General features: G+C 43.8%; 1 protein-coding gene across 4 annotated transcripts in view; it reads left to right on the top strand.

The window, feature by feature from the left end:
- The window catches only part of DGKG (diacylglycerol kinase gamma), a 220,282-nt gene that overhangs the window by 63,083 nt on the left and 144,000 nt on the right, over nt 1-13,199 (top strand). For all 4 annotated transcript variants that reach the window (XM_010376604.2, XM_010376605.2, XM_010376606.2 and 1 more), the window contains exons 4-5: nt 4,782-4,947; nt 5,526-5,588. In XM_010376604.2, the coding sequence (XP_010374906.1) occupies nt 4,782-4,947; nt 5,526-5,588 (229 nt within the window). The remainder of the gene's footprint in view (nt 1-4,781; nt 4,948-5,525; nt 5,589-13,199) is intronic.

The following is a 13,199-nucleotide window of genomic DNA, read 5'->3' on the forward strand; positions in this document are numbered from 1 at the left end:
GTATAACCCAGATATCACCTTGAGAGTGTGGCACATTTTTGCATGTCTTTGCCTGCTGAACTTGGAATACTGGAAGGGAGTGTCAGGGAGCACTATGCCAGTTCTGGACCCTGTGACAGATATAGAAGCAGGAGCACTGGACTAGGAGTCAGGAGGTCTGGCCTCTGGTTTCACTCTGCTGCTAGCTTGCTGGGGCTCATCACTCAATTTCCCGAGCCTCGGGGGCATCAGAAGACCAAGTCCTCTCTGAGACTTTTCTGGTTTGCAAGTTCTGTGCTTCCAGGTTTATTCTGTGCATCCTGTTCTCTAGGATAGGGACATGCATGGCTGGATAAGTTCCGTCAGTATTATTTTCTAAGTTCTCATAAGTTTGTCAGTTCTTTTCCTATGGCACTTGCCACTGATGACCATGCATTGCAATTATTTCAATATCTTTACCTCTTATATAACACTGACTCTTTGAAGATATGGACCAATACCTAATTCATTGGTGCCCAGCACTGTTTCTTGTACTTAAGAGGCTCAGGATATATCTATATCTATATATATATATATAAATGTATATTTATATATATATAATATATATTTCCCCCCTTTTTCCAATCTGTTTCTTCTTTAGCAAATTGTGAGTGGAGATATATATATATCCATTCAATCTATATATAGATTGAATGGATCCCATAACAGTTGATGACATCCAGGGGCCAGGCACCAGGCTATTCCTGAGGTGCACTGATTAGGGTTCATCATCCATTCAAATACCTAAGAAGAACCCTGTGGTAGGTGGTGTGGGGAATTCAAACATGAAAGACGACATTCTCACTACTTTCCAGGAGCTCTGGATCAAGTAGAGAACCAAGGTGTGTCACAAACCACTATATATCAACGCACAGCAGCAGATATGAGTGTCACAAGACAGGAACCAAGGTACCAAGTATGGAAATTCAGGGACAGAAGATCACAAGGCTTTCTGGAAAAGGTGGAATCTGGGTTGGGCCTTAAAGCATGACTGGAACTTTTAACATGTAGAGATGGAAGCAGTTCATGCAGGGCAGAGTGCATGGAGGGTTGGTTGGGAAAGAACACAGAGGTCAGCATGGACAGAGTGCATACATGCACAAGGGGAATAATAGCAGAAAATGCCAGAATCGTCTCAGAGCTTGAAGTAACTACAAATCTAGGTTGGAGGGGATTATCAGAGGCTATGAATTCCAAAGGTCTAGGAGAGTACACAGGATGACCCACTGGACTGTAGAACACTGCATATTAGACTTTCTATTTACATTCATCTAATTTCCACTTGCCAATTTAGTTTTGCAAATATTTTATAATGTATAGTGCAAGAACAGAGAAGTACATCAGCTGATCTCAATTTAGTTCCATGGGCAATTAGAAACCATGGAAAGTTTGTTTTTTGGTGGTGGTGGTGGTGGTGGTTTTTTTTTTTTTTTTTTTTTTTTTTTTTTTTTTTTTTTTTTTTGAGATGGAGTCTCGATCTGTCACCCAGGCTGGAGTGCAGTGGTGCCATCTCAGCTCACTGCAAGCTCTGCCTCCCAGATTCACGCCATTCTCCTGCCTCAGCCTCCCGAGTAGCTGGGACTACAGGCACCCGCCACCATGCCCAGCTAATTTTTTTGTAATTTTAGTAGAGACGGGGTTTCACCATGTTAGCCAGGATGGGCTCGATCTCCTGACCTCGTGATCCACCTGCCTCAGCCTCCCAAAGGGCTGGAATTACAGGCATGAGCCACTGCGCCCTCCCCATGGAAAGTTTTTGAGTAGAGAAGCAATCTTATCAGAGTTGTGCTTTAGGAAGATCAACAGGGCAAGGATAGGTAAGATAGGTGGGAGGACCAACAGATGGACATGGGGATAAGGAAGCTTTGGAGAGGTATTGCAATGGTCCAGGTGAATTATATGGAACAAAAGTCAGAATCTAGAAATTTTGGTGATGGCAGCAGGGACAATGGACATAGAAAAGGTCTGGATGTGACAGACGTTGCAGAAGAACAGTGGACAGAAGGAAGAGACAAGAACTAGTCTCAGACAACTGACAGTTCAAAGATCAGCCTGTAATGTTGGGAGCATAATGGTGTCATTGGCATTAACAGAAATTGTGGAGTCGGAAAGATCAGCTGGTTTTCAGGGAGCAAGCTAATTGAAGTTTAGAACTTGAAATCTTCTAGTTCAGCACTCACAATTTGCTGAAGAAGAAACAGATTGGAAAAGGAGGGGAAATGCGCTTGGTCTGAGACCAGTCATGAGGTTTGCTGAATCTCATGCTGATCTTGTTTCATGATCTTTTGGCTTTGGTTCTTTACAGCATTATGTTAGACTGTTTAAACTTTCTTTTTATTAGATCATTTAGTACAGTCTGCTTTCCAGAAATATGTTATTCTGATAGTTTTCATTTGATGCTAGCTGAAAGAGATTAATAGTTCACTGTGGAACTGAAAACTACCTTTTAAAATAGTACTTGTCAATTAAAGTGATACAAAAAGACAAAGCAAAAAGAGCTTTAGAAACAAATTAATGAAGAACAGTGCCATATTATTCAGTCAATCAAAGTAAAGAATGAAGAGAACCAAAACAGAACAACTGCATAGAAAATAGAGAGCTTCAAAAAGAAGACAGGATGAAATGCTGCAGAGAGGCCAAAGATGAGACAGTCTAAAAAGAGATGATTATATCTGTGACCTTCAACAAACCAGTTTCAGAGGTAATGGGCTAGGATCCAATCCAAATGGGATTAGGGAGGTGAGGAGGCTAATCTGGTCTGTTTGGAGAAATTTGAAAGGAAAGGGGAGAAGGATGGGCCAGTAGCTCTGGTAGACAGCACTTTCTTTGGAATAGGGGACATTTAACATACTTGCAGGTAGATGAAAAGAAAATCCTGGAGGTGCAATCAGAGCCAGCGAGGATGGAATCAAGGATCATAGTGGGTAGGTTACAGTTGGAGAGGAAGGGCTGGGCATGGTGGCTCATGCCAGTAATCCCAGCACTTTGGGAAGCCAAGGCAGGCAGAGCACTTGAGGTCAGTAGTTCAAGACCAGCCTGGTCAACATAGTGAAACCCCATCTCTACTAAAAACACAAAAATAGCTGGGCATAGTGGCACGTGCCTGTAATCCCTAGCTACTTGGGAGGCTGAGGCATGAGATTTGCTTGAGGAGGTAGAGGTTGCAGTGAACCGAGATGACGCCACTACACTCTAGCCTGGGTGACAGAGCGAGACTGTCTCAGAAAAAAAAAAAAAGAAAGAAAGAAGAGAGGAGGAAGAAAATATTTTGTTATTGTGTATTAGGAGAAAGGAGAAGGATGTGGGAAGAAGGGACATTCTGAGACGATGAAGCTACAGAGACAGCGAGGGACAGAAATAGTGTGAAATAAAGAGACACAGAGACTTGGGGACAGAAAAGGAACAGAGAGATGGATAGCTGTCACAAGAAATGTGAGTCTACCATTTGCTTCGAGTTCCCCTGATCTGGTAAGAGCCTCTTACCAGATTCAGACTTCCTTCACTCTGCAAAGGAGACGGATAGAACAGTCAAGCCTGGTGCTAAACAGAAATTTATTTGTCAGCCCCCCAGTGGGTTGAGGAGGCCATTACTTGCTTTTAAGGTCAAGATTTTGAACCCAAACTTGTTTATACACATGTAAGCCAGTCTCTGGTTCTGGGAAGTCCCCCAGATCTCCCAGAACAGACAAGGGGTTAAATGCTACCAACATTTTGATGGGCACACCAAGTAGACTCCTGCAAAGGGATTTTATTCTCATGGCTGCTATTATTCACAAAAGCTTGCACAGCAGATCTCGGAGTAGTGCTTCCTCAAATGATTTCCAGGAGCATCTGCCGATTTGATGAAGAATCTGATGCCATCAAAGCACAAGCCAGTGATGACTCACTGCAAACTGTTGTTGTTGTTGAGTGTTTGCTGAGTGCAGCAGCCCTTTCTGGCAAAGCTGCTCCCAGCCTGGGACCAGAAGCCAGGCGGTACCAGGAGAGACACAGCAGGAAGAGGGTCTAGTTTTTGGCATCTCTCTTGGTTCTACCTTCTGTCCTTGGCTTCCTGCTCTTCTCCTGGTGCCTAAAACCTTCACAAGGACATGTTTTGAGAAGCAGCTGAGCCAGAAACACACACCCCCTTGTTATTTGAGGGTTTTTCCAGGGAAGATCAGGACTATGAAAGTAATGAAGGATGGAGCCTGTTCTTTTCTCTTCCAGGTCTTTCCTACTTTCTGAGACCTGAATACTCAGGCATCACATCCGTCGTGGCACAAGAGGGAAACCAAGATACCACAGAAGAACCATTTCTTTCCATCATATTTTCAACTACATCCTTCTTCATCTTAACTAGGATTCCAGAGCACAGGCCTTGTCCCCGCTCATTGGAGCCACATCCCTCACACGGGCCTGGACTAAGGCAGAGCCCTGCACTTTGGCCTCCACTCCCAAGGCTCACTCTCCAACATCTCCCTTTTTATCTAAATTTACGTAATATCATTTCTTATTACAGGAGCCTGCCCTGGTTCTGTGCCCCACCAACCCCCAATATGCAACCGCAGCATTTTCTCTTTCTTACATCCATCCCCCACACCCTGTGCCTCTCATTCTCTATCACTTCCCTGGCCTTTTCATTCCTGTCCCCATCAGCTCCTCCATGTCCTGCTGCCTCCCTTTCCATTTCTCTCACCTGCCAGCTTTTCTATTCCTTTTCCTTCTCTCTTCCTCTCTGTCCCTTTGCTTCTCTCCACTGATTTTGCTCTTTTGCTCCTTCTCAGCCAATTAGCTATGATGTCTTCAAGCTGTTCATGAGGGCATACCTGGAGGTGGACCTTCCCCAGCCACTGAGCACTCACCTCTTCCTGGCCTTCAGCCAGAAGCCCAGACAGGAGACCTCTGACCACCCGACAGAGGGGGCCAGCAACAGCGAGGCCAATAGCCCAGGTACACAGAGTTTTCCCCAAGATGGGCAGAACTTGTGCAGCTCTCACCCCCTGCCACAGCCACAGACTGCATTCCTAGAGGGTCCCGTGAACATAGTAACTACCCCGTGGGTGCGAATATGAACCAAGAGACAGGGACGCCCTTCCTCAGAGCACTTTACAGGAAGCCCTGATGAACCTCTCAGCAAGAGGAATAAAAAGGAGGCATAATTCCTGCCACTACAGATCAAAGAGCAGGGTGGGGAAAGAGGAGACACAAAATAATGTATGGCGGGGGAAGAGAGCCTTCAGCAAAGGCTGACAGTCCACGGATGGAGCACATTCAGCTTCTGTGTCCAGGCTGGGACTAGCCTGGAAGTGTTAGAGGAGAGGGAAGCCATGATCCCTGTCTTCCTGGAGCTTGCGCTTTAATGGGGGAGACACAGTCAATCCCAATAAGTGAGTGCTGAACCCAGCTGACAGTAACCCAGAGACAGACACAACCCAGGTGAACCAGGTTCCATGGGGAGGTCCCGTACCTGCCCTTCCAAGAAGCTGGAAGGCCTGGTCTGGTCTTTAAATCTTCTTTTTGTTCCTCAGATACTAATATACAGAATGCAGATAATGCCACCAAAGCAGACGAGGCCTGTGCCCCTGATACTGGTAAGTCTTTGGAATATAAGATTTGTGGGAAAAGTGTGGAATATGTCATCCTTGGGGAGAAGTGGGGAAACCTAACCAATAGTGCTGTCCTTATATAATTGTGCAATCTTATGCAGATCTGGTCCTCCTGTGGCCTTCAGAACCTCCATCTCTGGGGCTCCTGTCATTTGAATGTTCTGGGACTCTGAGGCTGGGTAAAGGTTTTTGCTTTACTTGCCCTAGAACAGAGCAAGTCGGGACTTGGAACAGCTTGCTAGATGTTTATCTCTGATATGTCTGCCTGCCCAGAAACTGGAGAGCCTTCTCAGGAGAAAGTGAGTGAGTGTGTGTGTGTGTGAGAGAGAGAGAGAGAGAGAGAGAGAGAAAGAGAGAAGTGGCTGTGGCTCTAAGGCTGAGGTGCAGATTACCAGTGGGTAGCTGGAGAGCAACAGAGCAAGAGGGTAAAAATGTGCCCTGGTTGACTTCCAACAACATATATACACTATTTTGAGTAAGTTGAAGAGTTGCTAATAAGTTAGCAAGGGAAGCCAGCTCAAATGGTCTTGAAGATGTATTTGCCAGGCATCTGCTCATTACACATTTCATTTCAGCTTCACAATCACACCACTTTACACATGAGGAACTGAGGCCTTAAGAAATTATATACCCCTGGTGTGACTTGCGGAGCCAGGGATTCAATCTAGAATCATCCAACCTCAAAACTCCTGCAGTCTTTCCTATACCAAGAGAGGACACAATGGTCCTGGTGGTGTGGTTGGTTCCTGTGGAATGAGCAAGGCTGCACTCTCAGCGGGGCTGCTGTAGTGGTGCCTGCTGCCCATAGGCCCACTGTTGGGCTGTCAGAGATGTGGAATCTTCCCTGACACATTTATCAATGGGAAGCCGTTCCTCTCTGCTGTTGGCAGGCCAGGCCCAAGGCCAGAAGCTCCTGTGAAAATGAGAAGTAAAGGTTACCATACTTAATTTCTGTTCTCATATTTAATATAAATGTCCTGAGTACTATCAACTCAAGTTGGATCAGGCAACAGAGCATGTTGCTTAAGGAGCCAGGCTGCCTGGGTTTGATTCTCAGAGCCAACACTATTTAGTTCTGTAACCATGGGCATGTTTGAACAATGTCTCTGTGCCTCAGTGTCCCCAAGTGAGATAACAAATGTTGTTATGAAGGTTAAGTGAGTTAGATATGTTAATGCTTAGAATAGTGCCTGGCATACAGTAAATGTTTGATAAATATTAGCATTTATTATTCAGGCCACCTTCCAGAAGTATTCTTTATTCCTTTTTTTTTTTTTTTAGATAAGGTCTTGCTCTGTCCCCTAGGCTGGAGTGCAGTGCTACAATCTCAGCTTACTGCAGCCTCAACCTTCCAGGTTCAAGCTATTCTCGTGCATCAGCCTCCTGAGTAGCTGGGATTACAAGAGTGCACCACCACGCCTGGCTAATTTTTGTACTTTTTTAGTAGAGACAGGGTTTCGCCATCTTGGCCCGGCTGGTCTCCAACTCCTGACCTCAAGTGATCCACCCACCTCGGCCTCCCAAAGTGCTGGGATTACAGGCATGAGCCACCATACCCAGCACAAAAGTATATTCTATTCTTAACTCAGTACGGTCTGCCATTATCTCCTTCAGCCTGCACCCTCAGTCTCCAAGTGTGTCAACTGGGCATCCTCTTCTCATGAAAGGTCTCTCATGGGCTCTCTTTCTCCCAGGTTGCTCCTGAAGCTTTCAATACAAAGACCCAGAGAGTCAGACCTTTTTTTTTTTTTTCCTACTGTGCATTATCATTTTATTGAAAAGCTTTATAGATATCCAAAGGTGAATTCCAGCTCTTGGGATGTGCCCAGGGGAAAAAGAATGCAGTTTTATTATTATTATTATTATTATTATTATTATTATTATTATTTTGAGATAAAGTCTCGCTCTGTCACCAGGCTGGAGTGCAGTGGTGCGATCTCAGCTCACTGCAACCTCCGCCTCCCAGGTTCAAGTGATTCTCCAGCCTCAGCCTCTCAAGTAGCTGGGACTACAGGCCCGTGCCACCACACCCGGCTAATTTTTGGTATTTTTTAGTAGAGACAGGGTTTCACCATGTTGGCCAGGATGGTCTCAATCTCCTGACTGGTCTCAGTCGCATGATCTGCCCGCCTCAGCCTCCCAAAGTGCTGGGATTACAGGCATAAGCCACCCCGCCTGGCCTATATTTTAAATATATATTTTAAATATATATAAAACAAGATAGACTAGAGATACTACAGCTAAGAGAAGGGGAACTAATTGCAACAGGGACCTGGAATGAGAGAGTTTCTTCAATGTAGTTCTAATCTTTTTTCCTGTCACAGCAAAAACAGAAACTGGAAGGATTATCAAGTTTTCAGTGTTTAACTAAAGGCCTGGTGGGATAAACAGTTCATGATAGATGGAAAGCAGAGCATGGTTGGGGAAAAACAGTTACCGCTGGATCATAAGCTCAGCAAACTCCAGGCTGCGCACAGAGCACCAGAAAGCAAGGACTAGGAGCAGCTGTGCCTTCCCAATGGTTTCAGGGACAGCAGCAGCAGGGCAGGACTCCACAAAAGTGCTGGCTCATCCACGCCCTGCCCAGCACGCCACTCAGCCATGCTAGTCCAGAGCCACTTGGTGAAATGGATGTAAGGCACAGATAACTCCTACATCTTCTAAGGACTACAGGAGGCATATTCTGGCATAAATCATTCTCATACTAGGGAGGAAAGGGTGAAACTAGTAGCTCTGAGATTTTAAACTCCCAGCGAGAAACTCAGTGGTGAAAAGCATCCTGCCCCAAATTCTTTACCTAGAGACTTTTCTTTTTTTTCCTTTGAGACGGAGTTTCGCTCTTGTTGCCCAGGCTGGAGTGCAATGGTGCAATCTCAGCTCACCACAACCTCTGCCTTCCAAGTTCAAGCGATTCTCCTGTCTCAGCCTCCCAAGTAGCTGGGATTATAGGTGCATGCCACCACGCCAGGCTAATTTTTCTATTTTTAGTAGAGATGGGATTTATTTTATCTGGAATTTCAAGAGGAACCTGGAAAAAGATACAATTCATTCATTGACGTTCCAAATTGTCTGGGCAGGATGTGTTTTAGTGGCTAATGTTTCTGAGCTACCAAGGAAGAATTTATTGGGGATATGTCATGTGATATTTGAGAAAAGATGATCAATGATGATAATGGAAATTAACTGACTTATTTGACCTCCATGTATATTTGCAATAGTTGTATCATTCTGGGTCTAAAAGAGAAACTTCCAGAGATTTCCTCCTGGAGAAGTGATTTTGTGATGTACCATTTTCCTTGTGTATGGGAAAAATCAGCCCCCTGTAGTAAAATCATGAAAGGGCAATTATCTGACTCTTAGCCCAAGGAGTTATATAGCATTTTTTTCATCTTCTTTTGACACTTGAGATTTAAGGGGAAAAAAACCTTTTCCTGCTAGGCCCTCTTCCACAGATGTCTTAATTAGATGTCCCTGTTCACCAGGAACAAGAATTATAGGGCCAGGCGGTCACCACAGAAAGGGGCCTCTGCCAGCAAGGAAGAGCCAAGTCCTGGACTCACTTTCGATCAGGCCATCTGCTGAAAAGACCAACCTTTTCCTGTAGTCCAGGTGGAAGCCAGGGGAAGAGCTTAGATTCTTATTTCATGTGGCCTATCTAGGCCTATCAGATCAGTCTCCAAGCTCAGATCTAGCAAAGCCCACTTCATTCCCAGAGCCGGGCAGGCATGTGTTTTGCCCATAAAGACAACAGAGCGGGGCTTTCAGGGTCCAGACTTTGGCTCAGAGGCCTGAGTAATCTATCACTGTCAGAATGTCAGCTCAGGAAAGGCTGAGCCCACCCTTCCCTTCATGAAGGCCCAGGACTAACTGAGATGAATAAGGAGAACTTCAGTGTCCTGGTGTTTCATTATTTTCTCGGGCTGTTGAGAAGTTTCAGCAACTTGGAATATTGAAATCTCAAGGAAAGTCTCCTAATATTTTGTGTTAGTTTTTCCAAATTATACAAGTAATATACTCACATTGTAAGAAATTTGAAGGACACAAAAAAATAAAGAAACAACAAAGATCAGTGGTGTCAAGGGTCAGGGGAAGGGAAGGATGAATAGGCAAAGCACTGAGGACTTTTAGGGCAGTGAAACTACTCTGTATACTATAATGGTGAATGCATGTCATTGTACATTTGCCCAAACCCACAGAATGTAGAACACCAAGAGTGAACCCTAATGCAAACTATAGACTTCAGGTGATAATGATGTGTTGATTTATTCATCAGCTGTAACAAATGTACCACTCTGGTCGGGGAGTGAGGCATGGTAGGCTATGCATGTGTAGGGAAGCGGGGTGTGTGAAAAATCTCTGGACCCTCTTCTAGTTTTACTCTGAATTTTACAGTGCTCTAAAAAGTGTGTTTTTTAAAAAGCACAATAAAATCACCCATAATTTCACCAATGCAATTACGTGTGTGTGTGTGTGTGTGTGTGTGTGTGTGTGTGTTTGTGTAATCTCCTTGTAGATTTTTCTATAAATTTTTTACAGAATTGGGATCAGACTGTATTGTATAGATAATCTGGGACCCAGTTTCTTCTTCCTCTTCTCTTTTTTTTTTTTTTTTGAGATGGAGTCTCGCTCTGTTGCCCAGGCTGGAATGCAGTGGAACAATCTCAGTTCACTGCAACCTCTGCCTCCCAACCTCTGCCTCCTGGGTTCAAGCGATTCTCCTGCCTCAGCCTCCTGAGTAGCTGGGATTACAGGCACCCGCCACCGTGTCCAGCTAATTTTTGTATTTTTAGTAGAGGTGGGGTTTCACCATGTTGGCCAGGCTGGTCTCCAACTCCTGACCTCGGGAAATCCACCCACCTCGGCCTCCCAAAGTGCTGGGATTGCAGGCATGAGCCACCGTGCCCGGCCTTGGGACCCAGTTTTGTTCTTCACTTAGTTAAGTCATTTACTTGAATGATTTCTGTAATTCAAGACTTTGGGTAAACATTAGTTTTAATGCAATCCCCTCTTTAAACAGATGAGAAAACTGAGGTTGAGTATGGTGGAGTAAGTCTGCTTGTGTTAAACCACACACACATACTTTGTGTGTTAAATCACACACAATTGAACACAAACTCAGTGCTGGAATCACAGTCTTCTGCTGCCTGGCCTGGTGCTCTTCCCACTATGCCACACTGCCCAACTGGAAGGGAACAAGTAACACAGATACCAAGAGAGAAAGTGGAACAAGTCAGGTCTGCCCAAGAGCCCTCATATGAAAGGGTTTAGGACATGGCACCAGGACAGAACCTCTGCGATCTGGAAGAAGGTGTTGGCCTTTTATACAGGTGGTACCTGAGGGACATACTCAGATGGCCATAGGTTAAGGGTAGTTCATATAAGGCAGAATGAAGAGGAAGGACACTGTCATTCATAATGGGACAATGGCAGTGCCTCTCAGTCTTCCCGGACCCCTGCATCTCTATGACAGGAGTGAGCAGCAGACTTCAGTGAAAACTAGAGAAATGGTTAAAGATCCAAGGATTGAGGTATAAATTGGCATAAATTGCATGTTTTAAGTGTATAATTAATTAATTAATAAGTTTTGACATATGTATATACCTGTAAAACTAGTACCACAATTAATATAATGAACATACCCATAATCTCTAAAAGTTTTCTTTGTAATCCCTTTTTTCCACCCTCTTTACCCACCCATGCTTCATCCCCATACAACTACTGATCTGCTTTCTGCCATATATATTAGATTGCATTGTCTAGATTTTATATACATGGAATCATACACTATCTACTCTTGGGTCTGCCTTTTTCCACTCCACATAATAATTTCGAGATTTATCCGTTTTGTATGTATCAACAGTTCACATATTTTAGTTGCTGATTAGTGTTTTAATATATAGATATTCCACGATTTGTTCATCTGTTAACCTACTGATGGACATTTAGATTGCTTCCAGTTAATGATTATTATAAATAAAAGTGTTATAAATATTCTTGTGCTTTAATGATGTTGAGTGTCTTTTCATGTTCTTAATTGTTTGTTTATTTGGTCTTATTTAATTTCTTTTTAGGTATTATGAGGCTCAATTTGCTAAAATATTAAGAACGTTTGCCTCTGTGTTCATGAGGGATATTGATTTGCATATTCATGTCTTGTCATGTCATTGTCTGTTTTTGGCTTTAGAGTAATGCTGGCCTCAAAAATGGGTTGCGTAGGATTCCCTCTTCTTAAATTTTCTGGAAGAATTTGTATAGAATTTATGGTACCTCTTCACTAAATGTTGAGTTCTGGATTTTCACATTCCTACAAATACTCCTGAGCTTTGTTTTTAGGTACAGTTAGGTTACTTGGAAACAGTCTGATCTTTTTGAATCTATCTTTTAAGCTTCACTGGACAGGACCAGAAAGGCATTTTCTCACTACTGAGAAACAATGCTTCTGAATACTCTATCGATGATTCATGAATCACGGGGGTTTTCTACCCTGGTTGGTGGGAATAGGCATCACTCCTGGTTCTTTTTGCATTCCAGGGATTATTCCCTCTAATCCTAGTTCTTTCCCCAGCCTTAGGTGTTTTCCTTCCACAAGTGTGCTAATTCTACTCAACTGAATAACTGAAGGGAACTCTCTGCTGTTACTGAAAGGGGACCTTCTACACATATTCAGAGCTAGCTCTGTGCATCCCCTCCTCTCCAGTGCCTGCTCTGTGAACTCTAGCCACCATGGGTTCCAGATTCCAGCTTCACCTCCACTCAGAGAGACTGCCAGGGTTGGCCTAGCTTCCCCTCTCTGTGCTGCAGCCTAGAAGCTCTTTCCAAACAGTCTGATGTGGCAGTTGTAGGAGTCGTCTCATCTTCTCAGAGATCAGTGTTTGGTCCTCCCTGATAATGTAATGTCCTATGAACCATTGTTTCATACATTTTGTCCAGTTCTGTCACTGTTTTAGGTGAGAGGGTAAATCTGGTCTCTGTCAATCCATTTAGTCAAGTAGAAGTTATTGATCGTGTTTTAATTGATGAATAATCTGAGGACCTAGCAATAACTTTGGGTATAATGGACCACACAGTACAAAGTCCTGTTCCCATGTTTTCCTCCAGTGACAATCTTAATACTTCATTAAATATGTAATTTTATTACAACCTCCCCATCTCACACTATCCTTATCTTTATCTCATCCTATTGTATTTTCATATCTACTTGTAGAACCCTGAGGCTTTCTGCTTTTGTTTAATAAAGGTGATATCTTCTTGCATCCTGCTAAGGGTCTTGTCCAGCAGAAAATTACTTTTGAAAATCTGGTCTTCTGAGACCTCAGGATGAAGCTTTCTTTCCTTACTTTGTGGTTGCGTTTCATAGGCTCCATCTTGGTTTCTTCATGAGGCCCTTTGTAATATGCAAAGTGTGTCGGTGACCTTTGGTCTCTCCTATTGTCCATCTGGATGATTGTTAACTCCCTTCTCAGACCCACAACCGAATGCCTGGAACCTGGAAGGCTTTCATCTAGCACAGCCCTGCTTGCCTAAAATGGAATGTTTGCTTCCATTGCTTGGTTGTTTGTTTCTCCGAATGAAGAGTGTACAGGTAACATTGCCTTC

The sequence above is a fragment of the Rhinopithecus roxellana genome, chromosome 1 (genome assembly GCF_007565055.1).
Source record: "Rhinopithecus roxellana isolate Shanxi Qingling chromosome 1, ASM756505v1, whole genome shotgun sequence".
Classification (NCBI taxonomy): Eukaryota; Metazoa; Chordata; class Mammalia; order Primates; family Cercopithecidae; genus Rhinopithecus; species Rhinopithecus roxellana.